Source organism: Buteo buteo, chromosome 10, assembly GCF_964188355.1.
Source record: "Buteo buteo chromosome 10, bButBut1.hap1.1, whole genome shotgun sequence".
In the NCBI taxonomy this organism is placed as follows: domain Eukaryota; kingdom Metazoa; phylum Chordata; class Aves; order Accipitriformes; family Accipitridae; genus Buteo; species Buteo buteo.
Window position 1 is genome coordinate 42,358,990 of NC_134180.1, and position 23,648 is coordinate 42,382,637.

Here is a 23,648-nt window from a genome sequence, read left to right on the forward strand (position 1 = left end):
ATTTCGTAAGAGATATGTAATGTAGAGTTACATAGAGATTATACTCCTGCTTTCCTAATGGAAGTAAATCTGTGCTGGTCTGGATGTCATACTGCAAGCCAGGTGACACGTAGATACCTACCAGAGACCACGTTTGAATACAGTGCTGAGGCAGTGTTTGGTATTAAGTAATTCTTTTGCTTAATACTGTTGTTATGTTTGGGACAGAGTAGTACGATCCATTAATTAATACAGTTGGGAAAATGTCAGCTTCTCATTCTGATACTATCTTGTTGCAGAACTGTATCAGTAGCCAGTGATGATGTTTCCTGTAATTTAACACTTTTCTTACAAACACTAGTTATGTTGAAGCTTTCATTGAAACTGGGTACGATGTGTATGCAACAGGCTATATTACCAGTTGTAAGAGCTTCAAGAGCGCTTCTAGCAGCTGTCTTCCTTTCTTCAGTTTTGAACATATCTGAACACTAATCTTGACCCAGGGATTAAAATGGAATCTAAGGTTAAATATAATCCAGGTGAATTTCACTGATGCCAGAAATAATTGGCTACTTCTTTGTGCCAACAAACTGAAGAGGGTACTTGTGGATCATTTCACAGTATTAAGATAAATCCAACCTAAAAGATTAAGCTGAGCAGATTTAAGAGATTAAATCTGTCATTGTGTAACAGAAATTCACATAGGAGGGTGTCTGGAGCTAATTTTCTAATGTTGTAATGCTACATTAAATATCAAACACCCTTACAGAGCAGCTGGGCAACTCCAAGTTTTGCGAGTCTGATGTATTATAGGATACTTAAAATATACAAAACAGTAAAGCATGTGACACATGCAGCACACAACTAAGAGTGGTAATGATAAAATCTTATTTTCTGGAGTTAATTTGTCTGTATTTTTCATAAAGGGAATACCAGTGTGTTTTTATCAACTGTGAACCTGAAGCCTCTGCTCTGTTAATAGCACTTCAAAAAGTATCCACGAAAGAGTGTTAGAAATTATTGCTAATTGAGCAACAGAATGAAGGTCTTAATGTAAGCTTTTTTCCCGAAAACAAAATATTTTTATTTTCTGCATAGACTGTGGAAAAGTATTTTTTGTACAACTTAGTGGTTCCAATACATACAAGATGATTACAGACTGGGATGGGGGTGTATGGGACTGAGTTGCAGTAATCAGACTGCTGAAGACAAGTGTCTCTATCCTGCATGGAGACCAATATGACTTGAGCACAATCCTTCTCTCTGTTTTCTGTAGGAACAAGCCCATATTAGCTTCTTTGAAAAGGAGCTGTCTGTTTTCAGAGAGAGTGGGAACTGTGATCCTTGAGAGTATGGTGAAGTGTGGTGCTGCCTTCCAGAACTGGATGAGATGAGCAATTAAAGAAAAGAGAATGAATGCTAAATAGAAAATAAGTTCTGTAACTCCTCCACCTTTTCGTTTCTGTTTGATGACTTGCCCATGTTTTTCAGGTCCAGGACACATCCTTTATTCTGTGTGTCGTGGTAATACAGCCAGAAATACCTGTTAAACAGCTGAAGAATCTCAACACTGTCCCCAGCAGCAAGCTCCTGTATCATCGACTGGATCTGCTGGGCCAGCCAAATGCCTGCCTGCACTTCAAGCAGCTGGCTACCTTAGGTAAAGCTTTCTTGCAGTTCGTCTTGACCACTTCCATACATGTTTCTGTAGAGTGTGCCAGCAGAAAGTAAAACTCATCTCAGAAAACACTGGAAACACTCTCCTCTTGAGAGGCTTTTATTTCCAAGGCTGATTTTCTAATCAGCCATTACCTTTTTTATAGCCCTTCATTGATCATAGCTCCCCTGCTCAATGGCAAGCGTTTGCATGGATGAACGCAGTGGGACTGCTCGTCAGAGTACGAGATAAATGCACCGTGAGTCTTGCTTGATCAAGTTCCCAGAAAGTGCAGTGGGGAGAGTGAGAGCTGTCTCACCAAGCTTAAAACAAAGTTCTGTTCTCTTGGCTGTAAAGCAGCTTATTGACAGATAACATAAGTAGGATGAAGTCCCAGCGAGTCATGTAGGACTACTATTCTTTTTACTTTGGATTTATGCAAGTTTTTCGCTGCCATAAGCATTTAATACCATCACTCCATGTGAAGTCAGAAGTTAAGTCTGTTGGGGGAAACTGAGAACTTCGGTGGTCTGATGGTTTCCAGACCCTCCTTACCTACTTAAAAATTCTCAGGTTATTGACACATTCCTGCTTTTGATAAGCTAAACTGATTCTGCTCTACCTGACTAATTTCAGTAGTTGCTCAAACATTTCTGGAAAGAGGGGTAGTCTCCATGGCAGTCTAAGTTCTAGTGTCTGGAAAGGATAGAGAACTTAAAAAACATAATACATCCTAAGAACATAAAGGCTTTTTTGTATAAGCATCATAAGTTGTAAGCTTTCATATTTAAGTATTAATCTTGGGGGTTTTGCTAAAATCTGTGCGACGTTATAAGAAGTTCTGAATTAAGTGCTTTTTGTTTGTAGCAAGGTTTGAAGGTCTCATGGTGGATTAGCGGCATAGTTGTGAAATTTTCTTAGCTATAATGCAGTTCCACAAATAGCTAAGTGAGGTTAGACTGGAGGAGTTATGGAGGAACCTGACAAATCTATGGAAATTGCTTTGCCAATTGTTTAAAATGCGGGGTTTTTTCTTTCTTTAATGTGGTGCCTAGTCTTGATTATCTTATATCCAGAAAGACAAGACATAAATGGAAAATATCCAAAAAAACACAGTACTAAGCTGACAAGTGGAAAAACTTCATGCAAAGCAAAATGCAATCACGTCAGAATATTTGGTCTGGGAAGCAGATGAAGGACTATAATAGAAGCTCATAAGTGATGACTGCAGTACATATGGTTGCTGGATGTATGGTGATGTGTTTTAGAGGAATGTGAATAAAAGCAGAACACTTCACATACTCCAGTGAAATTTTTCCTCTGGAGACCATTACACATGGGGAAATTGGGTTCCATGGGTCAGATATTGAGAAAAGGCATTCTTCTTAACCTTCAGCCCTGCATCATCATAATGGTTTTTCTTTTTAAAAAGAAAAAGCGGTCTGGTATTGCAGTTTCTGCACAGTGAAAGTTTACTTTCTTGTCTGTTCTGAAAATCACCCCAGACAGCTACGCTTTTATTGGTAAGCTCCCTCTTCTGCGCTTGTAATTCTCTATTTGTTCATTATCTGTAACTGAAAGTGCTCGTTTTCATTTTCCTCTGCTGTATCTAACAGAAACATGGATAATAGATTTCTTCTTCTTTAGCACAAAATCTTTTCTTAAGGGAAAACAGCATCTGTAATCTTTAAAAAAGTAGCAATTCAGAAACTGTTTAGACTTTGAGAACAAGGGCACTAAAGTCTACGAAATAACACACAGAGATCAGAGTAAGTGGACTAACTTTCAGACTTCTGTATTTTGATGCAAGAAAGGTAGTTCATGTGCAACCTAAGTTTTGTCAGTGCCTGGGGTTGCCAGCTGTGCTGGTAAGTGCTCTGGTTTGGGTGGAAAACTTGATGTTTCCTGCCCTCACTCCCAGTCCACCCATGACCTGAAGGAGCAGTGCACTTTGCATACTGAACTGTGGGAGAGCGGAGTAACAGGCAGAGGAGTGAAGAATGTGTCAGTGTAATTCCATCCACGCATCCTCAGCCAGGACACAACGTCAGATACCCTCTCGTGGTACAAACGTGTTTACTATGCAATGTGTGCAATTCATTGTCCTTAACTTTCTCATATTTTGCTATTTTTTAGAAAGCCCTACGGTAATGCTCTCTGCGGGCAGCTTCTCTTCTCCATACGAGCATCTCAGCCAGCCCGAAACGAAGCGGATGGTGGAGCATTACACAGCATACCTCAGTGACAACACGCGCCTGATCGCCAATCCTGGCCTTAAGGTACGTCCTCGGTGCTCTGGTCAGCCCTGGAGACCCTGCTTTCCTCACGTCCCATGCCTTCATCCAGGAGGGCGGTACCTGAAACGTCAGCCTCCAGATGCTCATAGGGTTATGGAGCGGTGGTTTGGAGTGGTATTCCCATGCCTGGAGAGGTGGCCAAGGGCTTCAAGGCCCAGAAGAGTGGAGAGAGGAGGGAGAGGGCTTCCTCCCCAAGAGGCGGGGGAAAAGGGTGATAAGCAGCTATTGAAGTAAACACTAGAAAAATTAAAGCTACAGTGAATTCTTAGCGGAAATATCGTTGTGTTCTTTGGCATATAAATGAGAAATTCCTATTTTGTATGCAAGCGGAACAGTATTTATGTTTACGTGAAGTAAAACAGTGAACTCTAAAAGCCGCAGAGATAACGACAACAGTATTTCATTATAATAAGCTTTTCCTTTGCTTGGAATGTGCCAGATCCGTCTGGTGTGAGAAGACTTTAAACAAGTAATTGAGTTTAGATGATCTCCGATCGCTCTTTAGGAAACCCCGCGAGCAGCTTATTATCTTTTCATGCAAGTCTTAGAGGAACCCTGCTAGGTCCGCCTTTGTTTTGCAGTTCTCTGTCAGAAATGAAGTAATGGCTACCAGTCACGTCACAGATGAATGGATGACACAAATGGAAATGAGTAGCCTGAACAGTTATATTGTGCGCCGTTACATAGCAACCCCCAATGGGGTGCTCCGAATTTACCCCGGTTCCCTCATGGACAAAGCATTTGATCCCACCAGGAGACAATGGTGAGTTTTTAGGGTCCTGTTATCAAAGCTTTGGATAATCTTGGAGGGCAATAAGGAAAATATTTGGTATCGATTTTATAGCCTGGGTTTTTTTACAGCCAGCTAATAAACTATTTAACTAGAAATGTTTTCATCGTGGGTAAAAGACTTGGTGCTTAAATACAGCTAGTTAAAACCTTTATTGGTTCCAATTTCAACCCTTTTTATTTTAAGCGATCGTTTCTGTTTCGTATCCCTGCTATGGCAGATGGGAATATAAATATTCAGAAAATGAGCATCCCCTTTAGGGATTAGCTAATTCGGGAGCGTTTTCAGCTCCTTGTGCCATTTTTGGTTGTTAATATTTTAGTCTTCCTGTTTGTTTACAGCGGGTTTCCTCGCTAATTTGAAGTAGAAATTTGCTGGCTGGACTGTGCGCTATTAATTATGCACTAGCAGCTGATTTGGGAAAATATTTGTATACATTACAAATGAGAGCGAGCCTGAGACCTGAGAGCATTCTGGAGTGTGTTTTGACTTGTGTGTTTTGTTGAAAGGAGCCAGCCAGGTCCTGCCTCACCGTGATGCTGGGAAAGGCACGAGCCAGCGCCGGGTCCCAAACCTCCAGCTGTACGGCGAAGGCTCTGAATTCCTCCTGGCATTGGCCGTGCTGTAGCTCTCCTGACCCATGTTTTCCCTGGAAAAAATCATTACCGTAGCTACTGATTAGCTTTTCTTCAGGTTTTCTTCATTTTTGTTGTTATTTATGTTTTTGCTGACATCAGATGATGGAATTTTGCTCTCTTTTTTTGTAGTGAGATAAACGGGGCATTCATGTTGTAAATTAACTGAATGTACTTCTACACTCCCTTGTCTCCATTTTAAAAGCCCTCAAATTATTTTCGGGATTGGTTTGGGGAGGTTTTTGTTTGGGTTTTTTTGTGCTTTTACACTTCACTGATTTTCTCAAACCATGGTTTTGAAAAAGCCTCCATATGCAGCATGCCATAGTGTCTTGTTTTTTATATAAAGTCAAATGGCAGTGTTTTGGAAAGAAGATGCAAGCAAAGCTTGCACAGTACGGTCCAGACTCATGGGTTAGTATAGATACTGGGGTGGGGGAAAGCTGAGTAATAGATATTTCATACACAAAAGTATTTCCAACAGTTGGAATGTTTTATAAACTTTCTTATGACAGTAGGAAAATATTTGACATGATTGTGGCTCATTTTATGTTGACAGTAAGTTTTAGAAGAGATTGTAATTGTAATCACTTTCTGACATCTTTCCAGATTTTCATGTGTGAATTCTGCCTACAGGACGTCCTTTCTCTTGTGTTTGCAACACAATGATTTTGCCAGTGTTTGCTTTGAGTTTGAGACTCTGTTGGCACTGTGTCATACGTTGTTCTGGGGAAAAATGTTTAAAATTAGACTAAACGTATTCTATGCAGAAGTAAATCGAGGTTTTTTTAATGCAGTTGTATGTACTGAGGAACCATTTATTGAGCTAGTCTGATTTTGGTCTGGGTCCTAATCATGCTTAGGTACTTGTTTAATATTAAGAAACATTACTTTGGTAGCATGTTGTTCACAATGTGCAGAATTTGATGTTGTCTTTAAAGTTTACAGTAACCCTTTTTCACTAATTAGGAGTGTTTCTTTTGGCTTCCCTTAGGTACTTGCATGCGGTGGCTAATCCAGGATTAATTACCTTTACTGGTCCCTACTTAGATGTTGGAGGGGCAGGCTACGTCGTTACGATCAGTCACACAGTCCATTCTTCCAGGTAAATGGTGTTTTCAGGTTTGTGTCAAGCAAGAATACTCTTAATTATCAAGATGTGCTTTGGTTAGAAGAGAAGTATGCTGAGCGACTCCTACGTGTTCAAGAACTGAAAACCAAATCTGTTTTTAAAGTGCTTTTGTTGAAATGTAATATAGCCTTGTGTAGATTCAGTGGAAATAGTATATTGAAAAACTGTGAAAAATCCATGTTATATGAGTAGGTTTATATTCTGTAGTTTTATCGATATACAAATAATAACAGCATATAGAAAAAAAGATCGACTGGTGAGAGTGTGCTCCTGGATGAACAAGGGATGAGATGTCATGTATGCAAGACAAGGACCTGGGAGGAGGAGAGGGATCACTTTCATTAGGCAGTCTGGGATATGTTCCCTCTCTGCTGGTAGTCAAATACTTTTTCATCAAGACAGTTAATCTCTAAATTTCCTGAAGTTACTCACGCCTGTGCTTCTGAAGTTGTATGTACCAGGGTGATGTTCAGAAGGGAGTAAGAGGTGAAAGCGGATCTACCTAACTGCAAATGGAGGTCAGCCCACAAGGCTGTTTTAATTAAAGCTCTGTCCGTACTCCAGGAGTTGGGGGAGCTCCTCGCCTGGGCTGTTTAAATTCGGCAGTTCTGGACAGGGGCTTTCAGGAGTAAGAAGAACTTGAGAAGAAGCCTGTAAACCTTCAACTGCCCTTACAGGATTGCAGAAAACAAATCGGAGTGGAAACAGCAGCCTGTGCCTTTGGGATCAAAACCAAAATGAGTATCATAGCCATAGAGGAAGAAGCATTTTCTTTATTAACTAGGTTTCTGTGGCTTAATAAAAGGAAAGGGGAAATTCTAATGTATCTTCATTCAAAGTTGATCAAGAGACTCTCAGTGTTTTCTTATTCTCAGTACAGTTAATATTACCACCAGGAGAAGTGGAGTCAGTCTCTCTGTGAACCTCTTCTCAGTACTGGAATGACCTTTTCCTTGAGGACCAGGCTTCTTTTGTTTCAGCTCCCTCCTGGCCAGGCCCCCAGCCTAAGGCTGAGGTTTGCCTTGAGATGTAGGCTTGTTAAAGGAGGTCAGTGTACAGAATATGTACTAAACCTTCCTAGCTTAAGCTCTCCCAAGTTTCAGAAATGGTAAAGTTATCATTTTGGTTTTTACACAGAGTCTCTTTCAAGACTTGCACTGAGCATGTGGCTTCCGTGCATGCTCCATCTAATAGCCCACCAGTACAAATGTGACTGCTAACGTTGTGCTGGTAAATACAGATTACAAAGCCAGCAGAGCTTGGGACACTGCTTTTCTACTCTTCTCAGAGACATCTCGGCTTTGTTTGGGATTTCCCACCACAGGACATCTGCCTGTCTTCTTTGGCAGGAGTATTATCAGGCGTAATGCCTGCGTGTTGCTTCTCACAGAAGAATTTACTTAAGGGAAATAAGCACTTTTGTAAGAAGAGAAGTGCAATTAATCAAAATTCTGATTTTTATCTAGTAAGAGATGGTTTAGTTAGCTTTAAGAACTTAAAGCTCATGTGGGTTATTAGAACATGATTAAAGAATAGTTAAACAAAGTTTGGCAGATGTGAGTGTGATTCTTGGGTAAATATGACCTCTAAAGCTTATAGTCACATGCGGTTATAATCCCCAAAGAGGTCTTAGTTAAAAAAAAATAGATGGGGGAGGAATCAGTAGAGTTAATGGGCATACTTGCATTAGAAACTGCTCTGTGGGTTTAAATAACAACACTAGTTTATCTGGAACTGACGGTTATCTCTCGTTCCCATTTTATGTATATCTCATTTCTTTTTTGGAAGCTGGGAATAGAAGATTCATGCAAGAAGTTATTTAATACAGCTTGTATCAGCAAACCAGAAGGATTTAATGCTTAAAAACGAAGCTAAAATATTTACAGCATTCCTAATGGCTTTTTGTCAGAGCAGTAACTTCATAGCTTGATGCCTTGTCACATGCAGTTAAATATATCTGGGCTGCTTCACTGTCATCCTTTTTCCCATTCCTTCTCCATTAAATGGGTAATGTTAAAAGTAATTAAATGCAGGTTTTTGAGAATCTGTATTTATAAATCTACAAATTAGATCTGACTACATCTTCACTGTACCTCTTTAAAAGCAAACAAACTTCAGTCCAGTAAACAGAGTTAGTTTTATATGGGTGGGGGGTTGCCAGCAGCTTTTACTTTGTATAGTCCAGCTGTGCCATTCAGTTATCTTCTTTTTCTAAATGTTTTTATTTCTATTTACAAGAGTAAATTTTAAAAAGTAGCAAGTCAGACTCATTTCCTTTGTCATCAGCGTAAAGCCCCCATAGGTGCAAAATAGCATGCCCCATGATTTGAGGATGAGCCGATCGTTTTGTGTCCTGCAGGAACAAGAGGCAGCTTGGTCTGGCTGTGCCATCTCAGTGCGGCAGGAAGCAACCTTTGAGAATTAGGAGCGCCAGGGATTCCCTGGTCATTCGGTCCAGCCTCAGGCTACTGCACACCACTGCATCATATAATCGTTTTCATAACCCACCATAGTAAATATTAGGTTTTTGCCTCTATTATTATATTCAAAGGCTTTTGTTCCAGAACCTTGCTGCTCTGATGCCCAGCTGCCCAGTGAGGATTTGCACCTTAGTTCAAGTGCCTTGATTCTGGAGGTCTTGAGTATCTGGATATTTCTCCTGAGGGGAAGGTGGGAATTTGCCAGGACAGGAAGTTTTGGAAAAATAACAACATAAATAGAATATAATTTCTATTTGGAGCTTTCAGCATCCAAATGGTCTCAGCAAATGTCAAGACTGTGCTTGGGCCAGGAGACCTCTTGCAATTGCTTCACTGATGGTGAGGAAAGTTAAAACGATATGACTAAGTGAAAGTAGCGCTTTTTTACGTTTATAGAGCTGTAAGAAAATACACTTCCATACATCTGCCTGAGACTGTTTTGTCGGTCTTTGATGTATCGGTTGCTAAGGCAACTGTGTATATTCCCGAACTGGTGTGTAAAAATAGGAACACAAGCACATTTTCAGTATGGGCGAAATACTGCAATTCACAGCAGCTCTTGCTGCCAGCGCTGGTGAGCAGCCACAGAGACTTCAGGTTCTGCCCTTTCCCTAAATGTTTATTTTATGGTTGCCCTACGCTGGGGGAAGATACTGAATCAGAACATTTATGAAGTGATATAGTTTTAAATGTCACTTGGCACTCCATAGGCAGTGGGAGGCAGTGTCACGTTAACATGAATTACTCCCGTTTAACTCCAGCTAGCATGGATAACTGACAGGTTAGCGGGATGTGATTTGAAGCATTTAACACGGTGCTCATTAACCAGCACCTAAATACCACCTGGTTGCCTGGTACAAGGTAACCTCATTCATGTTTGTACCTTGGCCAGCTTTTTTTTTCTGGCTGAAATTCATAATCTTTCCTACACTTTGGAATTGTAGGGACTTAGCAAAATGTCTATGGCAGCTTCATATTCCGGTCCTAACGCAGGGGGCTGAGCAAAGAGGAGCAGTGCAGAATGTAAATCCCCCCTGAGGCAGTGGGGATTCGGGTGCTAGAAATGCAGGAGCTGCGTCCTGCATTCATTTGTGAGGGTGAGGAGTTCTTTTAATCCCAATTTATGTTGCTAAATACTAAATCTGTATAGGTGGTAGGGGTGTATGTAACTGCTGAGGGAGAACAGCCCATGGGGAGAAGGGTCGGTTCCTGGGTGTGATCCAGTCCTTGCTGGGCTGTCTCCTCTCTCCTCCATGTTCTGGTTGCATGAGGTGCAGTTTAAGTGAAAAGACTTCAGGATTTGCAGCAAATAACTAGCACTGTTAAGACACTGTTCTCTGTGTCTACAGCTGCTATAACTGTTCATTTAAAGACAAGCAGGGTGAACTGAACTTCAGTGTGGAGGTGTGCATTTGAGCTGGTCTTTTATATGCCAGGGAAGCCAGTCCCCTTTTCATGTAGGGAACTGAGTAATTAAAATATTAATAATTAATACAGCCATGAAAGCCTTTTTCCTTTTTTTTCCTCCCCTCTTTGCAGTGCACAGATGTCTTCAGGACATTCAGTGGCAGTAATGGGCATTGACTTCACCCTGCGATACTTCTACAAAGTTCTCATGGACCTGCTGCCAGTTTGTAACCAAGACGGAGGGAACAAAATAAGGTAAGCTGTTCCTTCCAGGCAATGTATGTCTAAAGCCTTTTTTTTTTTTTCCTGCCTTTAACCAAATGACCCAGAGGTACTTTCCAACTTAACTTATTCTAGTATTCTGTTACTTTCAATGTATGTTCTCTGATTTCTACTAAAATTTGTGCTTGTTCTTCTCATAAAGGTTACGTGGAATTTTTTGTTATTCAAGATCAAAACTGTCATCAGCTAAGTAAACAGGCTGCAGGAGTAGAAAAAGGAAGATAACTGATTATTTTTTTGTTGTTATATTTAGACTTCACTGAAATCCTGGGAAAAAAACCATTCTTTATTAAATGAACACACTTCCCATTCTCTTCTGTTTGTTTTCACTTTGCCTATTTAGTTACTGTGAGCATGTAATAATGCTGTATTATCTCTAGTTATTTTAACTATGATTATTAAAATATACTTTTGTTATATTTTTCTCAGAAATAGGTAGCACAGCACTAGTCAGAATATGTCTGATTTCATCTGGAATATCTAATTTTATTTAGACCTATGTGCATCTTAATTGTTCCTCTTTCCTTTACCATTTTTTGAAAAATCATGGGGCTGGGGGGGAGGCAGGGGTAGACTCTGGTTTGGATCTGGAGTAACTTGATAACATGGTTTGGTCATTGTTGTTGTTTCTTTGTTTGTTTTTAAACCTTAAATTTGGGAAGGGAAGTGGTTTTCTGTCATCCTCCCAGTTCTTTTCTGGTTTGGTTTGGGTATGTTTTTATATATTTTATGGTGTATAAAACAAAATAATCAGGATTTCTGGTTCGGTATTGCCTCCCCCCCAGTTAAAAACTATTACTAATCAAAGGGGTCAGATGCTTTATTCTGTTTGTATGTTCCCTAAATGAGGAATTTCAAGCATATTGTTAAATGCTTTGTTAGACCGTTCTAATGTAGAAGCCAAATCTAATGCTTACAGCCTCTGCGTAAAAGCATGCAGGTACTAAGAGACAACTATTCTAACTATCTGGCAGGCATTTTTTTTTTTTTTTAATGTATCTCTACTAAGCTTTTTCTCTCTGCAGTCATTCTGGGGTAATCACAAGCCTACTCGTTCTCCTGTTTCCTATTGCATCTTTCAGAAAAAAGAGAAAATGCAACATTACTACATGAATTTCTAACACAAAATCCAAACAGTCTGGAGCAGTAAAAAAAATACAACTAAGAGTTTTCATGACTCCTTTGTATACCCAAAGTATACAGTCCCATCTATTCTGTGCTGATTGCTTTAAATTATATCTGCTCTCTCCTTCCCTGAGCTGATTTCGGTAGAGCTTTACATAGCAGACTGCCATGGGAATCGCAGACTTTAAAGCCGCCTGAAGTGTCCACCGGCCCCAGGCGGGAGGCCAGGGCTGTGCCGGGACACGGCTGCTACCCCGCTGAGCTCTTCGGGAGCATTGCGTGGCCGCATTAACCTCCTCCCGTCTTCCTTCTGTGGCCACCGATTCTCTTGATCTTGGCGCAGGCTGTGCCGTCCCCGGTGCCGCTTGCTCCTCTGCCTTCCCCAGCGCGGCTGTCTGCGGCTATGGAAACGGGAGATGGCAAAAACATTACGGATTAAAACCTCACCGCACACTGGTTTCTAGATAGGGGCACTGATCTGACATCATTTCCCTGAGATCACACGGGAAACTTATGGGAAGAGCTGAAAAGGGAGAGGAAAGATTGGGAAGACTGAGAATGAAACAGGGGTGATTTATCTCCCCATTAAAATTGAATTCTTAAAGCGGGAGGTCATTAAAGGAGAGTGTGAAATCTCTGTTTAATTAGGTAACAGAGTAGATTAATAACTGCTAAAGCTTTCCAAGTTCATTATGCTTCATTTATTTCTGGATCTTCCCTGATCAGACAAGACAATGCACTGATGAGTTTTCCTTTCTCTTTCTAATCAGTTCAATTTTCAAGTCCTTGATGGTCCAGGCTTGCTGTAACAGTAACAGATTTAAAAGCTTCAGGGAAATACCAAATATATTCTTTAAAGACATTTTGCAGCGGATTTGTTTAATGGCCCTGTTATTTTAATAAATGGAAGCCTTTAAAAATTCTTCCTCTAGCTGTAAATTTAAGATCATATTTTATTTCACTGTATTTCTCTGAAGCCCAAGGAGGCCTAATGGGAGGCTCTCCGCTTTGTTTGTTGTGGGCAGGTGCTTTATCATGGAGGACAGAGGGTACCTTGTGGCACACCCAACCCTCATCGATCCCAAAGGACACGCACCGGTGGAGCAACAGCACATTACGCACAAGGTCTGGCTCCTTTTTTCTTGGTTTATTCCTACCTGTTCTAATTTCTGAGGAGGTAAGAACTGTAGAGAAGCTGTTGTTTGTGTCTGATGTCAAAGGCATAAAATCCTACTTTTTTTATTTAGGAGCCTCTGGTAGCAAATGACATTCTGAACCACCCAAACTTCGTCAAGAAAAACCTCTGCAACAGCTTCAGTGACAGAACAGTTCAGCGGTTTTATAAATTTAATACCAGCTTAGTGGTAAGTGTGTTTTTCTATTTTATTTTGCTTTTGAATGTACTTTGGTTGGGTTGGGTTTCTTTTGGTGGAAACGCAAATCTGTGCCAGGATCAGCAGACGAGGCTGGAAGCCAGCCTTCCGTGTGGATTGGCCTCCGTTCGCCCTCTCCAAACACAAAATGAGCGATGTGGACTGCACAAACTGTGCTCGCAAGAGGAGTCAGTTGACATACAAGGGATTATGGATGTGATCACTGGCCAACTGTGGTTGATGTCTGCAAAGCCTCATCCAGCATCATGAAAATAAAAGCAGTTCTCTGTCATTTGGTGAGGACTTTCCAGCAGTAGTTGGGATTTTTGCTTTGGATCCTCTGACCTGACCTCTGGCTTCCAACTCTGACCAGTGTCACGTCCTCTTGTGACACAGGTAGTGAAGGTCTTCTCTAGTAACTTATCTTTTAGTTAGGTGTCCAAATAAATGCATTTACTGATGCAGTGTACATGAGCATTCACAGAGTATCATTTGCTAGAGTGCAGTCTTTGAAGACCTGAATGCTCTGCGCTCCCCGTGGGTTGTTGGTGATACTTTCCAATCACTGGGAGGAGAAGGTGGGAAACAAGCATCAAAAATATTTGAAAGTTATGTCAGAATACGTTGATTTATGTCAGGTAGGCTTAAACATTTTCCCCACCCTTGAAATGCAAAATAGAAAGTGTATTACTGTAAAGGAAATTGTATGGGACAGAGCAAAATCTTAAGATTGTGGCATGCAAATAGAAATGAGGAATGAGTCTGCCTGCCAAATAGATCACAGCTGTACAGAGCTGTGGTGTATTTTTTTTTATAGTACATGTGCCAGGAAGTTTTCAACAAGTCGTGATGGTGTCTCCCCATCGGAGCGGAGCCTCTTTGCAGAGGTAACTGATGGCTGGCACAGTGGGGATAGGTTGGTGAGCGATGTGAAGGAGTGAAATGTAACCTGCTGTCAGTGGGATATCGGACTCCACGCTGCTGCCACTTCTCATAATGTTTACAAGCTAAGCGTATTTTTTTCTTCAGGTCCCTAAAACACCGGGTTTCTTGTTAGACCGTTGACACTATTTGGTTTTTTCCTAGGGTGATCTGACAAACCTTGTGCACGGCAGTCACTGCTCCAAGTACAGGCTGACGAGAATCCCGGGCACCAACGCCTTCGTGGGAATCGTCAATGAGACCTGCGATTCACTTGCTTTCTGTGCCTGCAGTATGGTAGACAGACTCTGCCTCAACTGCCACAGGTGAGCAGGAGATTGGAAATGAGCGGGCCGGTCCAGGCATTTACTTCTTCCTTCTTGATCCAAGGTTTAAAAAAGCACATTTATTTTATAAGCTAATGAAAACATGCAGTGCAAAACTGAAGTGAAAACAAAATAGTTACTTTACCTATGCTATTTGTAAGAGGCGTGGTGACTTAGCATACCTCTAATCCTTTGCCATATTGTCAGCATATAAAACACAGGGTAGTTGGGTTTTGACATGTTTGGGTAGACAATGTTAAGAGACCACCACAGATTCAGTTTCTCAGGGGCAGTTATCTGTGGGTCAGGCCCTTTGTTCTGCGTATTAATACCCACGATCTTACGTGGATTGACATAGTTTTTCATTGAGGTGATCCTGGTGCTTGCAGGAGGTTTTGCCTACACCAGCATCATTACATGTTTATTGCACTGGCAAGAAGGATCCTTGCATCTAGACCTTAGACTTGCCCAGGGGTTGTCTGCTTTTTAAATTTCAGGGGCTGGGTAACAGCTCAGAGAGGCTCTGTTACGACATTGTCCTCGGTCCCAGTGCAGAGGAGAGCAATCCCTGTGTTTCTGGGGGAAGGAGAAAGGTTACTGAACAGCATTCTCCGTGGCAAACTGCTGTTGCGGAGCTGCACTGTGGGGTTAAAGTCATGGTGCAATGTCTGATGCGTTTTCTCTGTTTTCTGCCCCTGAAGAATGGAACAGAACGAATGTGAGTGCCCTTGCGAGTGCCCTCTGGAGGTAAATGAATGTACCGGCAACCTCACTAACGCCGAAAGCAGGTGAGGACAGACCTCCTCTAATGGAACAGCATGTGACAGAAGTTAATTAACAAAATTACTTGTTTGTTCATGCTAACTTACAGGTGATACAGGATAGAATAAACAGTATTTTTAGAATAATTAAGCAGATGATACGTAATAGGTAAAAATGATGGTTTTCATTGATTGTGCTTTCACTATTTTTATAATACAAGGCTTTCCTTTTTGCCCCAATACAGGAATCCGAGTTGTGAAGTTCATCAGGAGCCAATGACTTTCACAGCAATTGATCCGAGCCTCCAGGATGCTCTCCCGCAGTGTATTAACACTCAGTGCAATCAGAGAACAGAGAGCGGGTAAAGTGGTGGTCTCTATCCCTCAAAATACACTCTGTTCTTGAAATAATTAAGTGAAAATAGCTCTTCCTTACATGTTTTAAAGAAAAAAACAGAGAAGGAAAGAAACCAGAAGTATGATGCCAGAATGAGATATTACAGCACACACCAGTGATGACATTATGCTGTAGCACAGAAACAGAAGACCTCAGTATTCCCATTTGAGTCACATAATAGCAAACAAATGGCTTTCCCGTCACACTTTGTGACTCTGAGGACCGAGGGTTGTGCAAGTGGAAGAGTTGCTGTTGAAAGGACAACGAATTCTTCCTCTTGGCAAAATGGATAGCGCTGCTATGCTTGTCTGCCTTCTGGAGAAATGCGTGGACTGAAGTGTTCACAGAAAGTAGACAGTACTTTTGCGGTGGTGACTTTGGGGCACGTGCGAGATGGTAGCTGCTTGTCAGCTTCTAGTGTCCTGCTTCTCTGTTCTACTCCTGGCATTATGTAGAGAAGCTTGAGGGCTTATTTTTTGCTAGTTATGAGCGGTCTCCAGGGAACTGAGATTGCTAGAACATACCATGCTCTGACCAGACTTCCCAAATCCTTTCTTCCATCTTCTAAAGGACTGCAGAAAAAGGGTGGAACCATAGTCAGACTTCATCACACTGAGAAATGTCTTATTGGAGGAGTTACAAGCAGGAAGTTCTCCTTTTGCTCAGGCTGAGTGATGGAGGAAAAAAACAAAGCAAACAGCCTTGGAAGATGCATGCTGAAGATGCAGCTTCCCTGTATAACTTCCCTTGTGGTACTCAAGCATTTTAATGAGAAGTTTTTTGTGGCCAAACATTAAGCATGTGAGGGTTTATGGATGATTTTGGCCTCCCTCTCTCTCATGATTCTAAAATAGACTGAGCTATGCCAAACGAGAAGTGTTGGAACCTGAAAGTAAATATGGTTGTCTTTCGATTTTGATTTTCAGGGATTGCTTTGGTGTGTTGGACTGTGAGTGGTGTATGGTAGACAGCGATGGGAAGACCCATCTGGATAAGTCCTATTGTGCCCCTCAGAAGGAATGCTTCGGTGGCATTGTGGGAGCAAAGAGCCCATACGTGGATGACTTGGGAGCAATAGGTAACTGCTTTTCTGAACAGATGCTGCATTTAACTGTTTGTATTCAATAACAAGCACTTTCAGTGTTGGAGCATGCTTCACATAACATGTTTATCTCTTATGCTAGTGGTAAATTAGCATAAATAGCACACCAAGCAGTAAAGAAGTAGCATCAGGCCTGTTGTGGGTATTACATTTTTGAAAATACCGACGTGTAGCTATACATTCTTGTCTTTAAGATGTACCCTCTCTGAATTTCTTCTCCTATTTCAAGTGTGCTGTCTGGTGTGTGTGCAGTTAAGCACCTAGAAAAAGCCTTCAAGATCTTCTCTAATCTTCAAAGATGTTGATTTAAACCTTTCTGCAAAGCGTTTAGGTTTTTTCCCCCTGTTTTGTCCCTGTTGATTTAGGAGATGAGGTGATCACTCTGAACATGATCAAAAGTGCACCAGTCGGTCCAGTGGCTGGAGGCATTATGGGCTGCATTATGGTGCTTGTCCTAGCAGTATACGCATATCGCCACCAGATACATCGGAGGAGCCACCAGCACATGTCACCTTTGGCTGCCCAGGGTAAGCTGATAACTCAAGAGAAATAGTAGGGTGGGAATTAAAAAAAAAAAACAACAGCAAAACCAAAACAACAACAACAAAAAATCACAAAACCAACCAACCAAAAAAAAAAAAGCCAAACCCTCTTTCCTTGGTTTTGTTTCAATTCTTCACCCCATTTTATTTCCCTTTTGCCAACCCTTAGGAAAGTCAGGTCTTGTCCAGGGTGATTGTGTATTGCTGCCCTCTCCTGGGTGCAGCCAGACCTGCTGCTGCCTGAGGAGAGTTTGCCCGAAAAACTTGACATGCAGCTCTTGATACTTTTTCTAGAGCTAAAACGATAAGCCCAGCTTCACAGCTTTCTTGACCTTGTCATAGCACTCCAATCGCATATGTTTATTTCTGCACAAGAGTGGTGCGTTCAGGAATATTACAGTTTTCACACCCTTTCTATTTGGGCTGTTTGGGACATGTCTTTTTTTACTTGTGTTCCCTGCTTCTGGCCCATGTGATGTTCATGGGGTATCTACACATCAATAAAGCCACTGAAGTCTGAGAGACAAAACTGTGTTTGGGAGAAAGGTTACCGGTAGAAAGAGACAGAGGTGAGAAGTGTGATTGGGGCTAATTACCTCTGCATTTGATTCTACCCCAGCTCTATTTTGAATCAGTTCACTTCAGAACTTTAAAGCCTGTTCCTTTCAGGGGGAGTTGGGGTGTATCGTTTTCCTAGTATCCCCAGCCCCATCTATATTGGAAAAAGAGCAGACCAAGCTCAGACTGCCTCTCTTCACACAGTAATGCAAAGTGCTTCCACTATATTACCAGGGTGAAAGCCGTTAGTAAGATGATCCAAAATTTTTCTCTTAACAGTTGCCTTTTTCTGTTTGTAATGGTGTGTAGAAATGTCAGTGCGTATGTCGAACCTGGAAAATGATAGGGACGAGAGAGACGATGACAGCCATGAAGACAGAGGAATCAGTAAGTACCAAATCACTTTGCTGTTAAAACAATGTTAGATTAAATGAGCCATTTGTTTTCTTAATACGTTAGAATTAAAAATACCTTAGGAAGCCCTGCACTTATTAGCAGTTGAAAATGACAGAACAATGTTTTAACTTAAACTGTAACTTCCAGTGCACCTTTATTCTCATGCTGAAAAATTACATTTTTTACTTTTAAAAGACTAATCTAGTTTTAAGTGCGGAAGAGGTTTGCCTCTTACACCCCCCCCTCATGACCACTTCCAGAAATAGCTCCGATCAGCTTAAAAATTGCAATTGTGACAGTACAGGCTATGGAAAACTCCTGTCTTTGTTCAGCCTTGGAAAGCAGAGGCCAAGTCCGGCATGTACATTCAACAAACGTGGCAGTAAATCTGACTTGCACTGATTTGGGATGCTTGTACTTCTTTACCATTCAGTAAGAATGGCACTTTGCATACAGTACTGGTGTGCTGTAAGATGAGCCGGTGCACCTAAGCTCTGGGAGAGCTCCAGAGTCAAACCAGATCCCTGTCTCTGGGCCCTCACTAAAACACAACTAAAACATTACCCAAGATTTGAAACTGTGTCAACACTCAAAGATTGAAAAGTAAGCATATCTGAGTTTCATGGCCTGCATCTACTGCTTCTCCAAGTCCTTTTTAATTTCATTTTGAGTCAGCTTTCAGTGCTGCCACAGGTTCTTTAGCATTGGCGCAGTAATTCTCTAACTTCTATTCATCCAAGCAGATGAGGTGAGTTTGACTAGATCTCGATCTATTCCACATTTAAATACCATCTCTTTACTCCTACTCCTCTGTCACTTGACAGCTTTCTTCAAAGTAGTAGTATTTGAGAAGAATTAGTTTGCAGAAGGCCTATTCCCCTGTGCCTGATTTGTCCCACTGATGTAATTCAGTAAAAGCACTTTCTTTAAAACCAGTTCTGTTTCTTTCTCTTTCCCAGTTAGTAATACTCGATTTATAGCAGCAGTAATAGAGCGGCATGCCCACAGCCCAGAACGCAGACGCCGGTACTGGGGGCGATCGGGAACGGAAAGCGACCACGGTAAGACCTTGAATCACTGCCCTGGCCCCAGGTTAATGATTGAGTTTACTGGGTTTCCTTCAGATGTCTGGCACGTTGCAGACATGCGTGCCAAAACCAGACCAAACCAAACCAAAAACCTTTGCTCCTTATTGCTTCACAGTTAAACAGTTCTGACACCCTTCAGCAGACAATACTGTCCAGCGAGGGAGCTGGTTTTGTCAGAGCGGTAGCGGAGCAGCAGCTAAATGCTGTGCCCTCCCTGTCTGATTTTAGGTTCTGCCAGCTTCGCTCGTGACCAGAATTCAGACCAACAGAAACGGCACCACATTTACCACACTCTTTTTCCATCGCCAACCCTAACAATCTAGATGTTCAGTTGAGATAATGGACCTTTCCTACTTAACAAGAGAAGGCAAATCCCTTGCAATCAAGTCAGCATCTTTACTGCTCTGCTCTTTGCCATGACGTGCACATCTTTCATAAAATTCTAGCAGCATGTGCACATTTGCTGGAGTAAAGCAAGCATGGATTTAGAGACCAATGGATTTAGAGGCCTCCTTAGCCTTTCTGTTGCACATTCAGTCCATATCATCACCACAGAGGACATCTTACATCACCTTTAAGCAAATAACAATCAACATTAACCATGTACATGTATAGCAATGAAGGGGTACTCAGCCATGTGTGTTTGCCGCACACACGTGCACTTCAACCCTGTTTAGGTTCAGGGAATTTTGATACGTCTCTCATGCCCTGAGACTAAGTCTTCCTAAATCTTGAAAGCTGTTAGAAGGGTGTAATGCTGTTGACTCATGAGGAGGCTTAATATAAATTAAGAGGAGGGATAGACAAGGCAGTCTGCCACAGATGTCAGCTCTAGCTGTGTGTCGTAGTGGCTGGGTACGTTACAGCAGACCTGTTCAATTATTAAGACAGCGGTTGCACTAATGGAATTGCTGAGGGACAGGAAATCTGGAGGCCAAAGCCTTGGAACGTGGATGAACAGACGTTTGAGAGACAATCTTCCTCTAGGAGGAATTACCCTGGATTTGGGGCCAGATTACCTGTGCTGAGGCAGATTTGCTACACTAATGCTCCTTTTGCTCCATTTCTTGTAGTCCTAGCAAATCCTTCCCATCTTTCTAGTCAACACGTCAGGGTTAGCAGGGTAACAGTCTACCTATTTCTGAAATGTGCACTTCTATTTTTAGTTTCTGTAATTCCATCTTCTTCAAAGGGCTGCCCAGTCTTCTTCCCCAATTCCTCTCTGCCAGCTAGAAACCATGACTCCGACCATGGGAAATGAGAATCAGCTCTGAAGTACTGAGCCTGATATTTTTAACACACTTCTTTTAGGTGTCTCAAGCTTGAAAACCTGACCGAGATGCTCAGAAGCACTAGTGGTTTTTCAGCTTTTAGCCAAAGTTTTCTGAGAGGATTATTTTTCTAATTAAAGCAAGATCTTTCTCCTTTTAGATTTTGTTTGTGGTTTTGCATTTAGAAATACTGAGGTGGTTTTGTTTGTACTGCAAACTGGTTTTGAGTGGTAACAGCTGGTTTCAGTGGTAAATCCAAATCTCATAGTAACTACTAGCACCTGCTTCAAAATAAAGGGACAGAAAATCTCTGAAGGACCTGTTACGAGACAGCTTCCTCACTGAGAAAGCACTATCTTGTCTGGCAAGGGTTAGCTGTTAGCTAGCTTTCTAGTGACATAATTTCCTTAGGATAACGCAGTGAATGCTATGTCTCTATAGGTGGCTGATCTGCGCTTTTTTAAGTTCTTAGACTCCAGTAGCAGATGTTTTAGCCAAAGGAGAGCCTCGAGTTAATTGCACTATGTGCGCCTGCTTAGCTGGAAGTGTCAGTACTAGTTGGCTTAATGGACCTGCTGCGTGAAATGCTTCCTGTGTGGATTCAGTAGATTTCTGTAACTGTATGGAAAGCTCACCAGCATTAAAAACTTATGCTTGGTTTTTGCAAGTAGACCCTCACAGGTGAAAAGTGCTCTCTTCATTTTAAAAATATAATACTGTGATTATGCAATAAGATGACATGAAGTTTTGCTGCTTTCAGATACAATAGCTGGTGATCCTTCCTAGGAAAGATGTAGTTTGATAGGAATAGAGGTAACAGTAGTGGATCCCACCTATTTCTTGTCAGTTTGTAAAAATTCAAGTAATATCTTAAAAGATACCACCCCCAAAAAAATTCTGTTAGGTTTTGGTTTTAAAATCCACACTAGCAATTCTACCGTAACAAACTGTTGACCGCATGATTGTTTTTTACTGTTTGGGGCGGTACAGACCATAGGTCCCCAAAGTTTATAAACAAAGACAGTGACAGGGAAAGGGATCCATAATGAATGTACAGGAGAGGATGGTTTTCTTTGGGTTTTTTTCTTAATTAAAGAAAATTAATCATTTTATTCTCTATAAAGCCCTGACTGTGTCTGATTCCATGAAGGGTGCAGCAGGCAGCACTGTGGAATATTGACCTTTCAGTCTTGCTTTTAATCCTTAGTCCTGCTGATTTATTTTCTAGGCTACAGCACTATGAGCCCTCAGGAAGACAGTGAAAACCCTCCATGCAATAACGACCCATTGTCGGCCGGTGTTGATGTTGGAAACCACGATGAAGATTTAGACCTGGACACACCACCTCAGACAGCTGCCCTGTTGAGTCACAAGTTTCACCACTACCGGTTGCACCACCCAACTCTTCACCACAGCCACCATTTACAGGCTGCAGTCACGGTACACACTGTGGATGCAGAATGCTAATGAACAACGACAAAAGCAACATAACTTGTGAACAATGATCCATGCAGCGACGGGCAGCTTTGTTTCTGTGCTTTTCACCAGGAACGATTTAACTAACTTCCTGATAAACTGTTAGGCATAAAAGCTTTACATTTTCATAAATGTAAGGTTGGCTCTGAAATGGAAGGGAAACGTGCTTGATGAATGGACCTGCCATAACATTTAATAAAATGGAGCAGGAGGCACGTTAGACCTCCAGAAACAGGGACGCAAGTTTATACAGCAGCTGAAGCTTTGGAAGCCCTGTTATGCTGAGCCAAGAGGAGAGAGCGAGCTTAAAAGAGCCAGAGATGATTTGGTTTCCTTAACTGGAAGAGCAGAAATCTGCGCAGCTGAAGACTAAAAAAGTGCCAGAGAGGCGGGGTGGGGGGGAAGGCTGGTGGTTTCTCTGCAGTTTGTTTTGTGCATAGGAAGTTTACTGCTCCGACAATTGCTGTATGGTATCTGGGACAATGCATCTCAAGATTTTTAAGTAAAGGATTATTTTTCTACTATTTATTGAACTTGAAACTTTGGGGGGAGGGAGGGGAGAAAACATGTTAGCAATTCTCAACAACTACCACATATATTCTGTGATGGTGAAGTGGTTCTTCTGAGGAAGACATCTGTTTCTTATTAGCTGATATTCATCCACTGCCCCACTCTGCAAAAGGGAAAATGAAGAAGTCGTTTCTGACGTGTTTACATTATGAATGCTTTCTTTTCCACAATTGTTTTCTGTAAATATTACAACCTGATTTATATTATAGTATTTTCTTCCTATTTGCAGAGGAGAAATCCTGTACTCGGTTACTAAAATTCTGAGAATTCTGCCCATAAACATAAACCTCTCCGTCTTTACCTCCTCAATCATCTGTAAAGGTTTCCTGTGTGGAAGTAATAAAGAGTTTATTTAGCATTAGTTACCAGATAATTCCAGATGAAATCTGTGCCATTATTCTGTTTCGTTAGGACATTGTCAAGATCAGAAGTAGGGATAAACCAGTGTTTTGTAAAACTTGGGTTACTGTGGAAGGTATCTTTCTGAAATCATAATTTTAAGCTGCTGCTGCTGTTTGTCTGGAATTTAACATTGCTTGGTAATTCAAATAAAGATTAAGCAGTCTACAACACAGGGCATCATAATTATAAATTAGTTTTAAATCATGGTGTTGTATTTTAGATTCACATTTTGTGATTACAATGATATAAAAACATTCTTGCACTGTGCATATGATAAACATCCATTTATATGTAGTTTTTTAAAAAAATCACTTGTTTTAATTAATATGGTACTTAATACTGTATTATGTAAAAAATTGGTTCTTAAACAGTACAGTAAAATAACTATATGTGTGATATCAGGATACCCCTTTATACTATGTATAAAATTAAAATCTCTAGTGAAATAAACTGTATATAAAGTATAGTTCTGTGAATAACTGGCTAGACTGAAATTATTCTGTCACAGTTTCCTTTAATTTTCTGGCTGACTGAGTGCTATGACAGGAATGAAACATTTGGTCAGGTTCCTATAGTTTTTATCAACAATCTTGAAAGATCTAAACTTTATATGTAAAGGACAGCATTGACATATGTCTTAAAGTGCCTTTTTTTTTTTTTTTTCTTGAGTCTGTCATTATT

At 41.1% G+C, this 23,648-nt stretch overlaps 1 protein-coding gene across 1 annotated transcript in view; it reads left to right on the forward strand.

Moving 5' to 3' along the window:
• The window catches only part of CACHD1 (cache domain containing 1), a 111,735-nt gene extending 88,289 nt beyond the window's left edge, over nucleotides 1-23,446 (forward strand). The window contains exons 13-27 of the mRNA XM_075037292.1: nucleotides 1,471-1,639; nucleotides 3,773-3,915; nucleotides 4,515-4,696; nucleotides 6,353-6,463; nucleotides 10,510-10,632; nucleotides 12,810-12,909; nucleotides 13,032-13,148; nucleotides 14,244-14,404; nucleotides 15,106-15,192; nucleotides 15,411-15,527; nucleotides 16,489-16,640; nucleotides 17,030-17,191; nucleotides 18,074-18,151; nucleotides 19,120-19,221; nucleotides 21,748-23,446. Coding sequence (XP_074893393.1) covers nucleotides 1,471-1,639; nucleotides 3,773-3,915; nucleotides 4,515-4,696; nucleotides 6,353-6,463; nucleotides 10,510-10,632; nucleotides 12,810-12,909; nucleotides 13,032-13,148; nucleotides 14,244-14,404; nucleotides 15,106-15,192; nucleotides 15,411-15,527; nucleotides 16,489-16,640; nucleotides 17,030-17,191; nucleotides 18,074-18,151; nucleotides 19,120-19,221; nucleotides 21,748-21,986 — 2,043 coding nt within the window. The 3' untranslated portion in view covers nucleotides 21,987-23,446. The remainder of the gene's footprint in view (nucleotides 1-1,470; nucleotides 1,640-3,772; nucleotides 3,916-4,514; nucleotides 4,697-6,352; nucleotides 6,464-10,509; nucleotides 10,633-12,809; nucleotides 12,910-13,031; nucleotides 13,149-14,243; nucleotides 14,405-15,105; nucleotides 15,193-15,410; nucleotides 15,528-16,488; nucleotides 16,641-17,029; nucleotides 17,192-18,073; nucleotides 18,152-19,119; nucleotides 19,222-21,747) is intronic.
• Nucleotides 23,447-23,648: the final 202 nt, after the last annotated feature.